The 15,840-nt window shown below is 39.4% G+C and overlaps 1 protein-coding gene across 3 annotated transcripts in view; it reads right to left on the bottom strand.

Moving 5' to 3' along the window:
- Positions 1–11,092: 11,092 nt before the first annotated feature.
- The window catches only part of sugct (succinyl-CoA:glutarate-CoA transferase), a 104,641-nt gene continuing 99,893 nt past the window's right edge, over positions 11,093–15,840 (bottom strand). For all 3 annotated transcript variants that reach the window (XM_017704815.2, XM_017704786.2, XM_017704778.2), the window contains one exon: positions 11,093–12,224. In XM_017704815.2, the coding sequence (XP_017560304.1) occupies positions 12,168–12,224 (57 nt within the window). In that variant the 3' untranslated portion in view covers positions 11,093–12,167. The remainder of the gene's footprint in view (positions 12,225–15,840) is intronic.

The following is a 15,840-nucleotide window of genomic DNA, read 5'->3' as shown; positions in this document are numbered from 1 at the left end:
TATCCACACTCTGTCTGTATGTACTTGCATGCATTGTTCTTTATTATTTAGCCGGAACAAAATTTTCTGTTGCTAAATTCTAGTCATTAACAGCAAACAGGTGCTTGCACTCTGGATGAAACAGGAGCCTTTCAAAGCAAGCTATATCTGTGGAATATTCACATATTGCCTCCTCCTACATGCCACTCCAAACCGGAACATTGTAACTGGTTGTTTTGCACGTCAGTCAAATGGCCTCTTCCTGACAAGGTGGGTGGTTCTTGGCCACGTTATGCACTGAAAAGCACCAGAATCTCAGCAGAAGTCTGGCTTGAGAAATGTTCTCCCACCACAACACCCAGCAGGCATTACACAACAAGCACTGAGAGTTCCCAATCCCCCCAAAAGATATTGATAAAGAATTCCAATGACGTACAACTCATCTAGAGGTTAATAAATAAATATGTAATCTTTGGCTTTAAAGAAGGGGGTTTTCCTAGGCTTTGAACCAGAAAATCTCACTCTCAAGACCCTTGTGGCACCACTTCAGTAGGCGAGTAGGTAAGTAGTTTCCAACAGAAGTAGCAGTGGCTACAGTTCTCAGTTTTGAGTGCATTTTAACATCCAGGTCTTCTTTTTTACTGAGATTTACATGTGTGGAATTTACATCCTTCAACACAATGAAAATCAAAAAATATAATTACAAAATGACTATATGGCTATAAAAATTACCACCTGAAAATGTTTTAATACTAGTTAAATAATAAAGTAATACTTTACAAACTGTTATAATACATTCATAAAGCATCATACACAAATTTGTAAATACTTACAAAAAAGCATTACCCTTCAAAACCATGCTTATTATGCACTATGACTATGTTAACGTAATGCATTATAAGTAGTGTTAATAACATGTTATAAGAGCTATAAGTAAAGCGAGGCACACGGTACTAAAGGCTTCTCCAATATTAAGAGTGAGGCTTCAAGTTGAAGTATATACTGAATGATGTACTGAAACACTGCAAAATACAAAGTAAAGCACATTACAAGCTTCAAATGCCTGACTTTAAACTAGGGCTGCCATCAGTAGTATTTTACCTAATGTGGGAAAGTCAATGTGCACCACTCTTCACTTGGTGCTAACTTAACACTGTATATCCAATAGAATGCTAGCAGAAATTTGCATTGCTGTATTTTGTGTATTTTATTTATTTTTAGCATCTCCATTAGCTGCTATTGTGTTAGCCACTATTCTTCCTGGAGTCCAGTAGACATATCATACATAAAAAAAATAGTGCAGTAACAATTAACAAAATAAGTCATACAAAACACAAATTCATATAAAACAAAAACAGACTGAGAGAACGCAAAAAATGGAACCTGAAAAATAAAAGTAGGACATTAACCATAAAATAACATAAAATAACACTGAAAGAAAGATCATGTGTATATTTACAAATACTATATTCTATACAACTATATTCTGGTAAATATCTACATTCTTGTCCATAGTGTTGTTCCAGCTGTCAATGACCTATTTACTTAACTGATCTTTAAATTTGTTAAATTGTGTTTTTATCAGCTTTTAAAACAGTATTTAACCCTTAACTTTAGGAGGTGAAACCAGTAGGGAACTCCACTGTAGTGCAGTGTAGTGAGGTTACAAAGTAAATGTTTCTAGTGATTAATGTTAGAACCACTGAGGGAGCAAATTACAATGACAGCACTCTACTAACTTACCTCTCAATTTCCATGCCTTCATATCACAGTAACTTGATGTCTAGCGTAATGTCAGATATGGTTTCCGGTGAGGGGTGTGATGGGTTCTTGGGTGCTGCAATAATTGGGTAAAGTGAGAACCCTAGTTAAGGAAAGTGCATTCTAGTAATAACCCTGGGCTGGACAACTTGTTTGGATTTTTGAATATTCAGGACTTCAGTCCCAAATGTGCAGCTTTGACAACATATGTGGTGAGAAAAACAACAATGGAAATGCCATGGCATAAAGAAGCATATGGGCCACTTGTCTCTCAGGTTTCTCCAAGGATTGGAGTTGGACAGTTGTATATGCTGGTTTCATTCTGGCGTCACCAAGTCTCCAAAATTGCAATAAGACACCATCTCCATATCAACAAACTACTTAAAAGCACAACAGAAGACAATATCTGCTGTAGTCAGTCCACAAACATAAGCACCTGGAGCTCACTATCATTTCTTGAACTTTGGAAATGGGTTCTATTGTGACACACACACACACACACACACACGCTTATCCTTCTGGATCATGGGGGGAGCTGGAGCCCATTCCAGTGTTTACTGGGTAGAAGGCAGGAAACACCATGGACAAATCACCAGTCCACCCCAGAGCAGGTTCTATTGTCAGAGAAGACAAAGAATAGTTTTGGGTAATAAGCACCGGAGGTGCATTTGGCATACAAAGAATGAAGGTCTTGTAGTAGTATGGAGGTGGATTTGTGATTATTGTGGGGCTGTTTATCTTCCAAATTTTCTAGGAATCCTGTTAGAATACACCGGATCACAGCTGCTTCTGCTATGAGGCTGAGGTTGGGTGATGGCTGGATCATTCAGCAGGACCAAATGATCCAAATCTACACTGAAATGGTTCACTTACTACAGAATCAAGCTTTCACAGAGGCCATTCTATTCCTTCACCCTGAATCCCATTTAAAAATGTGGTAAGAACAAAGTGAGGTCCAAGGAGGATCTGGAGAGATTATGTCTGGTATGATGGGTTCTTCCATCTGACAAATCATTATAAGAGGACTCTGTGTTGTTTTCCTGGAAAAGGTATAGCACTGAATGTAATGCAATTAGGCCAATAATTATAACATGTGTGCCTTTTTTGGAATAGTAACCGACCTTACTGAAAGGTTAATATTCTTTCATTTCTATTGTAAGATCAGGCTTACTTTTATTTATTTATTTGCTTATCTTTATCAAGGATGCCCATTACTCTGGAGGGTATTGTAGTCCATTCAGGGGCATGGCTGAAAGAGAGAGACCTCTTCCTCTCTCTTACTCTAGAGAGGAGACACATCTGTTTTACATCCTACAGGCTGCCATGCACGTGTCGCTGCATATCATGAAAAGCACTCTGCAAATCCTGCCTATATCACAATTATGTAATGGGATCTGTTTATACACAAAAGAAGCTTAGTGCTTGCCTGAGGCTACTCTTCAGCTCACTACACATGCTTTGAAATGGTCTGCATCATCTATGATTACACTGACCACAATGAGGTCTGGGAGGTGTTGGTCAGTAGAGTTTAATCATAAGCAAACTTCACCTGTGTCTAAGAAACATTTTAATGAAAAGTAGCAATTTAACAGCAGTTTGAGGTCCAACGGGAACACCTGTGCACAATTCTATTGTGAAATAACATTGATTCGTTCAGATCCAGTTTCTGTGACTGTGACTGCATCGTGGCATTGGATGATCAAGGACAGCTGGGGAGAAGTCACAATGAGTGTGTTTTGGAGGAGCTGGCTCTTTTATGTATGTATATTTGGGACCGGTGACCAGATGTTCATGATATCACAAGGAAGGGCTGCACACGCCAGAACTGCTGGTCTTTGTGTCTGTGCATGCTATATTGAGACTGAGGCAGATGGCACGTGTTTCCAGACTTTCATGTCCAAATGTCAGATCTGTGGAATTCCAAATATTTTAGCGCTTAGACATTTTGGGGCTTAGAAATAACAATGAAAGTAACTGATAATGTTTCTACAGAAAACTGCCCTTTAATCCTTTCAAAGGGCTGTCAGTCAAACTAACAAAAAGGTTATCCAGTACAATGACTTCTTGTCTAAATATGTCAACTATAGGCTGTTAGACTGGAAACAGAAATCATTCAGTAAATAGACATCACTCACTGGCTCAACTGTCAGGCTGAGCATTTACAGACTGTGTCAAACCTTCTGCCTGTCTCCATTTCAGCATCCTAACATGCCAGCAAAGCCCATAGCACAAATCACACTGCTCATCAAGTTTGGATTAATACAAACATTTCTTTGTTGGTTTAAATAAACATATTTGATACTAAATAGGTTTGCACTAAACACAAATACGTGTGAGTGACTTTAAAAATAAAGCAAGCCTCACACATTTTATTAACCCCTTTGCACAGTAGTTTTAAAATACAATTTCTGTCAGTTTTCAATGTCCCTCTGTTGAACTACACATTTCTTGTATGTCATCTTTAGTGACATTAATTAAATACATGGTGTTGTTTCTTCCACCCTGTATCTTCAAAATGGTAACTTTACAGGAGAAGGAAAAAACTACTTAACTGTTAATGTAAGTCAATGGAACCAGACTTTTTACCAAGTCATTTTGGGCCATTTCTTTTGGTCCATTGATCATTAAATTTACAAATGATGAAAAGGGCAACAAACACTTTCAAATGATGTCCAAAACATGTCAAGAAAGTTGAGTCATGAGTCAGAGTCAGAATTATGGGGAAAATTTTATTTGAATATATCAATCACAAATGCTGAGTAGATAGAAAGAGGACACTTTGGGATCATCTGTGCTTTTAAGAACAGTTTGTAAAAAATAAGAGCCAAAGCATCATTTGCGCAAACCTTGTTCTTCCAAGGAAGACACTTTATGTACATTGAGCTGTTGAAGCAAAATATACTAAAAGTATCAATAAGCAGGATTTATATTAATAAACCCTTTACAAACATTTTTCTTGCTTATTTAAATAAGTAACAGTGACAGTGAAAAAGATTCTGAAATTTTCAAGTAAGAGCAAGTTATCTTCAAAGTTTCAAAGGCTGTTTCAGAGTAAACAATGACAAAGGGAAAACTTTAATATATCTCTCACCATCTCTCTGTCTCTTAGTTTTTCTCTCTGTCTCTACCTCTGTCTCTCTTTTTTGACCTATGTCTACTGTCTGCCGAGTTGAGAACCTGTTACCCAGACATTCTGCACCCAAGGGAGCACTCGGAGCTCTAAAGTCAACTTCTTTTTCCTGTTTAACCAAATAATGACCTCCTCTCCAGACAAAGGAGGAACAAAGCTTGGCCGCAGAGGCTCGGGTGAGAGGGGGACCTTTTAACGAAAGGACACGTTTGCGGCATTTCTCTCGGTTCCGAATGACCAGTGCATGGGAGGACGCACACAGGAACTCCAGGACACCATGAAAACAAAGAAGCACAAAACAACATGCCTGTTTCATTACATGATAACAGGGAAAAATGCCACAACAAGGTCATGACGCCATTGAAAGCAATGAAAAATAGAGGAAGGACTTGGCTAGCAGGAACGGATAGAGGTAAAAGCCCCAGCCTGCAGAGTTTCATGAGCAGGCTGGGTTTTGCGGTTATGCACAACCCTGTCCCAGTAAACAGCTGGATCTAAGCAAGGTCAATGCTGGAGAAACAATCAGATCATGAAAATGCCATTCATCAGAAACAGGTAATGCCACATTCTAAGTAAATGAGCATTTGTGCCCACAAGCTGCAAAAATAACAGCAACAACAACAAAACATTCCTTGGAAGGTATAAGGTTAGGATTGTTTGTGCTTCATGGGATTATCTAGATTTGACAGCACAGCTGGCAACAACAATGAGAAGAGGGGAAACGACTAATTGCAACAGCTCTTAAGCTCATCTTAACCTAAGTCCAGGGCTTGATTTCAGAGGAAATGCAAATGGATGTCCAAGTAAACTAAATGACAATCTTTTCAAACTAAATGACAAAAATGGCCCATTGTAAAACTGCCAGCCCATCTTTGGATTAATGCTATTATGATATATTGATAAGATCTATACAACTGATATTTCAATTTCACCCATATTTGAGATTTATATTAGTTGTCCTGGATGCATGAAATACACAAAATCCCACAAAAACAACACAATGCCACTGTAAAATTGATGGAATAATGCTGTTTATATTTGTAGTTTGTTAAATTACTCATAATGACTGATGATTGCTGTGTAGGCCAGGAGCTCTCAATCTTCCAATCCCAGTCCTGGAAAGCCTGTACTTTGTACATTTGGTGCTCATTTACAACACCTAGTTGAACTCATTAACTAATTAACATTAACTTCATGTGTTGGCTCAGGTGTTTTAGACTAGGGAAAACACAAAAATGTGCAGGTCCCCTAGAATGGCTTCTACAAATGAATCACAATATAAGTTGAGAGGCATTCATGAATGCTTCCTCCTACACTAGCAACCTCAGCCCACCATGTTGCTTGAACCCACCACCCCTCTTGAATTTAACGACTGGCTATACTATCACAAACAAATGTCTGGCAGCTTTGTGACTCTGTCAAGTGCAAGACTGCCAACATTTGACCAGTGGCGATTCAAGGATAGAATAATATAGGGTGGCCATTAGGTAAAGCAACTTGAAGGGGTCCAAAGTTTCTAAACCCAAGGAAAAAGATAATATGGGCATCAGACAAACTGTCAACTCGGCACAGGCATTTTCAACATTAGGATGTAACTGACATGCAGAAGGTCTTTGTAGCATTCGGTTTTATAAGGTGTGATTTTGGCTAAAATAAAATTCTGAACTATAAAGATGTACTATACTCAGTCCAGCACAGATCTGATTATTGATATGAGTGTGTGACATAGCAGTGTGTGTCAGAGACAAGCTGTCCAGTGCCAGAGGAGCAGCATACAGCTCGCTCTTGTCTTTTAGCATCAATGTTAGTCATAGAAGGCTTTAATTATAGAACTTCTTGGTTGCTTTTCTGCAAACTGTTGCTTTGGGGTGGTTTTATTGAAATATGGTGTTAAACTGTTTTGTTTAATTTTACTGACAAGCAAGACCATCAAGTGTTCCTCCTTCTGGATATTTGCCGACATAAGCAATTAACAGAGCAACAGGGCAGCCAACCTTCATTAGTCAGACAACAACTACGTAGGCTCTTACTTTGCTCACATGTTCAGCTAAGTTCCCAAAAAAGGAATGTGACACTGTGGCAAAGCCTGGCTTTATTAGAGTGGTCGATAATAGCAGGAGATTTTAAAATGATGTTGAAGCTTTTAAAAGACATGTTGAAGCTGTACAAAACTTAATTTTGCTTCAGTTTTTAATCAAACGGTCTATAACGTCATGCTGTTTTCCTAAATGAGTGGAATAATTGTAATCAGCCAGTTACATGAGCACAAATTTGGGGTCTCACACCACCCACCCCTCTTTGGCCTCTGAATTTCACATCACTCTAAAGCACAGTTAATCCCTTAAAATGCAACAGTAACAGCCAACTGTCAGACTAAAACTCAAAAGGAGCATTTATTATAAATGAGATAAATATTTCTTGTGACATCATAATTGTTTCCCTATATGATAATGAAAGTAGCCTTTTAAAAACAAATACTTCATTTAGCGCTTCCTTTCTGCACTGTATTAAATCTCGCTGTTCAGTGGAGCAAATCAATCCAAACACACTCTTTTGACATCTAAATTGTAGACAGAAGCGATGATCCTCTTCACTGTTTGAGGCAGATCCAAAACAGTACTCTGCAACAGCTGTGGATCTGTTTGTAATGATTAGCACACCTCACCCATCAGTTGACATGAAGTTACACTTGCTAGAGCCCTTTCAATATCAAACACATCCAGGTCACTGCGGCGAGAGGCCAGCACACATTTTTTGTGCAGATCTCCATGCAGACAGTTCACACCTGTCATTGCTTGCTGGAGAAGACACCCCAGTGGTTTTCAGGTGGCTTCTGCCATGCGTGAGATTGTCATCAGGCTTTGGTACCTTCAGGGCTGTAATCATTTCCTCACAGCACTCCTACATGCTCCTCTTAAATTACACACTCACATACAGTTGAATCTCCTTCTTGGACACTTGGGTTACAACCTCTCAGGCCCAAGCCCACAAGTAGTGAGCACTCATAAGTGGCTCAAACTCATTGAAACTGCACTTTTTTTCACTTTAGCTTCTGTCACTCTAGACCACAGCCTGGGAACACCTGCGCATGAGGGATTCAGGACTCGAATGAGAACAACAGATTTGGGATAAATCAGCTTTGGGCCACATTGTTATTTACCTTGCTTAGGCTTGTTGCACTTGGCCATTTAAGCCACCCTACAGAAATTCAGGTTGTTCCTGATTTGAGAAAATGAGGGTACAACTTCTGCCTTGACTTTCCATTTGTCATAACTAACACTGTACAGTGGCCATGTGGTTTGTGGTTCAAGTTGGTCCAAATGACAAACCTCCCCCAGCTGAGTAACTGTGAGTTGGACCTTTTACATAACCTAAATTTATGCAACTGTATACAGATGCCAGAAAATGTCAAACAAAGATTCTGTGATATTTTGGAATATTCAGCTGGCATGGTGCAGTAAGCTCCAATTCAGGTAGAGGCAAGTTTAGGTTTGGGTTAAAGAGGTTGCTGTAGAATGTTCATAACGCCCAAGGATGCTCAGGGCTTGAAACATGAGTTTCACTGGAACGTTATGTCGGTCAGTGAGTTTCCAAAATTGAAGGTCAAATTTTTTTTTAAATATGTAAAGAAAACAACCCTAATAACTGAGCAAGACCAAAAAACTGTCACAAAATAGTTCTTAAATGCTTCAGGACTGAAAAGTTCATTGGTGTCCACCCTTCCAGTGAGAGGACAACTCAATGCTATGGATCTGAAAAGATGTGTAAATGCCAAGAATCTGTTACTGAAAAAGGGAAAAAACAAATAAAAAAATCACAAATAAAACAAAAAAGCTGCTGGTGTTCTCAGAGCAATGGACTGAACACCCCAGAACCCAGACCTCAACATCACTGTAAGTCATTGGGCTTACTTGAAGTAAGTAAGTGATAAGTAAGTGATACTTTTTTGATCCCACAACCGGGGAAAGTCCACCTCCGCTTTTAACCCATCTGTGAAGTGAAACACCACATACACACTAGTGAACACACACACTAGGGGGCAGTGAGCACACTTGCCCGGAGCGGTGGGCAGCCCTATCCACGGCGCCCGGGGAACAGTTGGGGGTTAGGTGTCTTGCTCAAGGACACCTCAGTCATGGACTGTCGGCTCTGGGGATCAAACCGGCAACCTTCCGGTCATAGGGCCAGATCCCTAACCTCCAGCCCACTAAGAAGTTGGAGTGTGGAACAATATCCGTGTTTATGCCTGAAAAGCAAGCAAGTTGCCTGCAAAGAAAATAAGAAAAATAAATAACTTGTACTTAATGTCTGTTTTGAGTAGAAATAAAATAAAGGGTGGTCTATGCTTTTTTTACAGTACTGTAGATGATGACTGCTGCCACCCTCAACTAGAGGAAGTGCTTTAAGTTATGATCCCTGTGCGTTAGAGATGCACAAAAAAAGTTCACTGTTCACAGAGGGTTCTTTAGGCTTTCTAGGCCCAGTTAGTACAGGCTTGGAGTATGGGCTTCAACTGGAAAGCTCTCGTCTCTCCCTGCATACAGCACGCTGAGGAGGAAAACCCAAAGCCTAACATAGCCCCTCCAGCAGCCACGCAGATGGCTTTCCCATCCCACCTCTGCCTCTAGCCTGCTTCACTCTCTCTCTATCCTGCTCAGAAACTGAGGGGTTCACTCCAGCTCTGCTTATTTCATCTTCTCGCTTCATCCGTCGTTCCTCCGGAAACTCTCAGTTGCCACGACAACGGCGTACACACGTGCAACTGGAAGTGACGGTGGTACGGGTCACCTCCCATTGGCTGGAGCTGCAGAGATGCAGCGTGGGACGCAGGGAGGGGGCTAATGTCAAGTGCAGCTGGCTGGGCTGGATAACCCGTTTCCTTCTCTGAACGTGTCAGCGGAACCCAAAGTGAAAACAGGAAAGCACTTCCCAGTGCTCTCCCAGGACTCCATATCCGTGCATCCTGAAGTCCCTCGCAGAAAACAAGCAAGCAAGGACCTGTAAACATAAACAAGTGTCTCCCGAGCAGCTGATTAGGAGCAGTTATCAAAGTCACTCACACCTCCTAACTACTTCCATGGGAGTAATAAACTTGCATGTAAAACCAGCTGGCAGGACACATACTTCACTGTCAGATTGATTTGTTTATTTCCAAGTGTTTTCTTTGCCAGTGCTCTCATGAGAGAGCAGCTGAAGGCAGACGCAGACCCAAAAAGTCGTCTGCATCATTGGCTTCATTGAAACAGGCATAGAAACAAAACCATCAGGTGCTGATGTGTGCTGTCTCTTAGTAAATTCACTTTACTAAGCATGTTACTCATGCTAAATCTCTCAAAGGCACAAGATGAGACAGGTCCATATGCCTTGGTTTGTCTTTCCAAAAGCATTTTCTATACTGCTATAAAGGCTTGATGGAATATTTCCTCTTTTCTCTTATACATCACAGCCATTTTGCCACATTTAGTAAATTAGATCCTGCAATGTGTGCCAACATCCTAAGTCTGAACCACAATATATTTCTAGGGCAGCAACAGGTTACAGACTTAACACCTGCACGCTTTAACTGCCCAATTTAACAAATGTAAAGGACCTTAAGGCTAGAAAAACATGTCTGAAGGCAGATTATGATTTGAGCTTTGCTTCATCCAGGAGACTTATTTAAAAATGTCTCCAGTGAAATGAACTGGAACCATATAAACAGATGACTCATTCAGGAAAACTCCCTTTAACTCAGAACTGAGCGGGACTGCTTCTCACGGAGTGTCCAAAGAAAGACTCAAAGCGTTTGCCATTAAATCCGAACAAGACTAGGTCTCTATCAAAACAACCTGCTACAACCAATCACGCAGAGTGGGTAATAAAATCAGGTGACAGGCGTGGGCTGAACGAACCTGATAGACTTTTTTCCACTAATAAACAATCGAAAGCAGTTGTGTGTCCTCTGCTGCGGTCAAGCTCATGACGCTGTCCTGCCATGACCTAGTCTGTGTTTGACATCAAGTCATATGTGCAGAGCAGACGGGAGGAAATCAGACATGAAAAATCTGGCAATTACCGACATCCGAAACAACGCGCATTCCACTGAGGGACTGAAGAACTCCGCTGTGGGCTACTGCAGACTCAGAAACTCTCAGATCAGACTGGGCTATGACCTAGGACCTTGCATCTGTACATATTCATTGATTCACAGTGAGGTGGAGTCAAGCAACGCTCATAAACATCTGGTCGTACCAAGAGAGTAAAGTGTAATTTTATTTTGCAGACACTTCTTACATAAATTCTTTATTACCATAACATTCTTACTGCTGGCGTTCAGGTTATGGACAAGTGCAATGAACCCACACAATTGCATTCTTTTCCTCTGGGGCCATCAATCATAGCAAAATTAACAGGCCTTATTATACGTACTATGTTTAGTACTGTCTGGTTGTGTCCGAGATGTACTTGAAGACCACAGTTTAGTAATAACTCTATCTCAGGCACCAGATCTATCAGATGGAAGTTTGATATTTGATTTGAAACACGTGGATTAAAATCCTTTTTGGAAGTATTTGAGGCCACTGGCAATACTGTCGAATTATGAAAGAACATGTTTTCTGCTCAACTGACAGTGTGGATTAAGTAAGAAATGGAATTGTACTGTTGCTAACAGAAAGCACATGATTAGTGATGGTCTTCTGTAGGGTATTTCCCCACTAGTCTCTGCATCCAATAAAGATGTGAGTTTAGCCAATACGGTGATGGAAACTGAACTTGAAAGTTTAAGAGGCTGCCTGAAGAGCTCAGAAATGGCTTTTCCTTATTCCCATTACTGGGCCTAAAGACTTGAAAGATCTGAAACCTTATCTGGCACTAAGTCTGCGTGCATTACTGATCAATCAAAAAGTGAGAATTATCTGAGGTGATGTGACAGAGGGTTGGAAATCCAGACAGCCCTTCACAGGACCCGCCAACTGGCAGCACAAGACCCTTGAGCCTAACCCGCATGCGTCATTATGTCGTTACTGTTACATTTGTGGCTTAGTCTTCAAGGGATATTCAACAGATTAATTACAAAAACATAACCACTGAATGTGGGAGGCAGCACAGTATTTCTCTCAAAGTGCCATGTTAGTGTGTGTGTGTGTATTTTAAAAGGTTTATCTAGTGAAAGGAGGTCCCTTGGTCATATTTTGGGACAGGACTCTACATTAGTGCACTGCATTTTGAAAGACAGTCCCTGAAGCCAGAAGATTGTTGATGACTTCATCGCTATATCCCAGGATGTCCCTCAGAACTTCAACTGTGTGCTGACCGATCACAGGGGGTGGAGTGGGCTTGTCAAATTCAAAACTGTTGAACCGGACAGCAGGACCTGTGTGAACAAATAATCACCAAATTGATAAAAATGTTCCTGCAAAAGTCAAACCATAATAGTATTTATTTAAGTAGATTAATCATTACTCAGCTAGTCTCTGTAGATCAGCAACTGGTGAGTTCACTTTAAAGAGAGCTATTATGTAAGATACAACATCCTGCAGTGAAGAAAATGTTGGAAAATCCAAAGATATTAGATATACATTGAATACACAGCCCACCAAAACAGTGCTTCACAGTCTCGGTCCACTACTTCAGTGTGTTCCCTTCCTTAAAGGGGAACTCCACTGATTATGCAAATGTATTGAATCATTCAACGGTTTAAATGCAAATAAAATCATTCAGAGTGGTTTAGTGTGAAATGTGCCATTCAAGAGGAATTTACTGAGTCGGAATCGTTCACCACTGTAATACTAGAAGACAAGACGTCCATATATCTACACTAGAAATACCACCATTTTATCTGCTATCCAAAATGACCAGTGAATTTACATGTGTCTTATATCATATATCATAATATATATATTATACATGTCACGCTGATAATGGTAAAAGTGTTCAATTTGAAAAAAAAGTTTTTTGTGTACTTTTTTTTGTATGTACCTCTCCACTCGGTCACGTTTTGTGTTATTTGGTTTGCTGGCGTTGTGTCACACAGTGTCAGTAAAACTCAGAGCTTATGTGAGTAACGTTATTCATCAGAGGATTTGTGACAGATCACAGCTGTCCTACCCCATAAACTGGTGAACAGAGTAGCAAGTAGTTTGTTGTTGACTCCATCAATTTCCATTCGCCTTGGTTTCTATTGCTTTGATGCTGGCGGGTGTCATTCAATTCAATTTCCCCTTAAAAATGCATGTTCCCTTTGAATTTGAATATCTGAATTTTGCAAAATCTGTGGAGTCTCCCTTTAATACACCCATTGTAAACATAGGACAGATTTAACATGGGAGCTGGGAGAAGTCTAGAATGAGTGACTTTGATTGAAGCAGTGACTAAAGGAGTTGGCTCATAAAAAGGATTTACAAACAGAATACTTAAAAAAAAAAAAAAAAAAAAAAACGAAAAATTAATGTTAAGAATAAACTGTTTCAGCCAAAAGTATAAGCTAAACTCACTCATAACAAAAGCCAGTGTTAAAAATCACCTCCTGCAATGATCTCAAAAATGAGGCTTTAGACACCTGTATGAAAGTATTATAGACCTGGAGGAATGTACTTGAAATATTGTATTAAAAGCTATACAACATTAGCTTCACAAAGCTGACATTTAACAAAGCAATTTCTTGTTATCACTTGAAACAAAATAAACATATGCAACATGTTAGCTACATCAAATATACAAACACATATAAAAATGTCATTGTCTGCTAAAATGTCAGGACCATGTCTTCTTAACACCCATGGCCGATCTTTCGTGTCTTTATCATTTTTTTTTTGCCTTATTTCTGAGCTTCTGCAACCATACATGTCCTCTGTATGTTTATTTCCAGTGGAAGTGCTAGGAAATTTCACAATTTAAATAAATAAAACACGACCCTTTATTCTACTTCTGTTTTTATTTATTTTACGATTAGTTTGTGAAACTGTAAAACTATAAAAAAACTGTGAAACTCTAAAGCTATTTCTTGATTTTGCCACTGAAAATAACGGAATCAAAAACGAGAACTGACCCATTTTCCCATTTTTCAATACTGGGTTTGAAATGAAAATGGAATGACCAAAAGACACACAGACCCAGCATAGTTAGAAATATGTTTTTGGGTAGTTCTGCGGAAAAGTGAGTAGATACTACTGTAAAAATTGGTAGATACTAAAGATGCAACAATACCAATACTGTTATTGGATATCGGCCTGATACTGTCCTCATTTACGAGCAACTCCATCTGGCAGTGAATGAGAATCTGCTCACACTGCGAAGTGTTACTGATGCTGTGGAGGTCGGATAAAACATCGTCAGTCACTTCAAACATTCTGCCTTGACATATTCCCACCAGGAACCTGCTGTGCAATTTTAGCTCATTTTAAACACTTTGTTACAATCATAGCCATTTCCCCAATACAGATGGAAACATGTAAGCTACCTAATTACAAAGTCTGTACATGCTGTGTGCCAGATGTTTGAACAGAATTAAGAGGTATAAACATTAATACATTGAATTTTTTTTAAGTGTCTTTGTAAAACTATAGAGACTGTACTGTCTGACCATGTATATTTCAGTGCACAGTGCGGTTATCCGAGCTGCTGTAGCTCAGTTTCTTAGGGTATTTGCTCAGTACTTGGCGTGCAGTGTGTTATTTTGAATGAAACAGCTTTTTTGGAATTTTTTCACAGACAAAGCTGTCTTTAGATTCTCCATTTCACATGGCCTGTGAGTCGGGCCGAGCATTTCACACAACATAAGCATATAAATCATAGACTCTGTCCACACATAATAGCCACTTTAAACCCATAGTGTGAGTCACCAGAGAAAATATTGTTTGGCTCAACCAGCCAATCAAAAAACAAAATGCCACAAGTGAGCTTCTTGGATGCTTGAGCCACGGATGTGATTCCTGCTGTCACTGTGCTACAGAGACTATTGTTGAAAGAGACAGATGAGGAGCATGAGAATAAAACTATCCATCGTGCCTACAGCTCAGCAGAGAAGCTTGTCTGATGTGGAACAAAACCTGCTCTTCAGTGCTACTCAATCCAAGGTAAAGCCAGATTTCAATGATTTAACCATTAAGGTATATTTCACTCATTTCCTAACAACTACTAAATTCTTGGTTACTCAGTATGGTATCAGATTTGGTATTGGTGAGTACTAAACACATGTACTTATTTGCATAGTTGGACTTAAAAAATTATATTGATGCATTCCTATTAGATAAAACTGCCAAATGTGCAGTCATCACACTACCTATTCCAATGCTTCCAGCCTATGGTAATATCACAACCCCAATACTGGATTCACATAAACACAACCGACACTGCAAAAGAGATCGTACTGTCCTACAAACATAACAAAGCATATGTCTGCTCACCACAGGCCAGATGAAGGCGACATAACTACAGAGTTAGCAAAGATGTACAAAGATAAGCAAACATAAAAGCCTAATCATCAAGACCAAAACATACTGCCATGTCCTGGCAATTCTAAATTTAAAGGCAAGCAAATGTCCATGTAATATCACCAAAGGAGATCTTTGAAAGTCAACATTGGTTAATTATTAATTAAAGTACTGGGCTGGAGATCATTGCTGAAATGGGCATTTCTGCATTAACATCACACTGCCTACTCCCAACTGTTCAATATTGCATGAGGTTTGTCCTTTTTTTTGGAGGAATTATCCAATACCCAACAAGAAATTGTTTGAGATGTATATATCATTTGAAGAGAGATGCTGTTCTGAAGAAAAACAGAAAAAACCTTTTGCTATAAAAAGTAACTAAATACAAAACACAGCAACTAAAGATGCATAACACACTATAATATACACACACTATCTAATATTATAAATTTAATTTATAATTACTAATACAACCCCAATTCCAATGAAGTTGGGACGTTGTGTAAAACAAATAAAAACAGAATACAATGATTTGCAAATCCTTCTCAACCTATATTC

This window comes from Pygocentrus nattereri, chromosome 3 (assembly GCF_015220715.1).
Source record: "Pygocentrus nattereri isolate fPygNat1 chromosome 3, fPygNat1.pri, whole genome shotgun sequence".
NCBI classification, from domain to species: domain Eukaryota; kingdom Metazoa; phylum Chordata; class Actinopteri; order Characiformes; family Serrasalmidae; genus Pygocentrus; species Pygocentrus nattereri.
The sequence above is the reverse complement of the archived record's forward strand: the minus strand, read 5'-3'. Positions and strand labels throughout refer to the sequence as shown.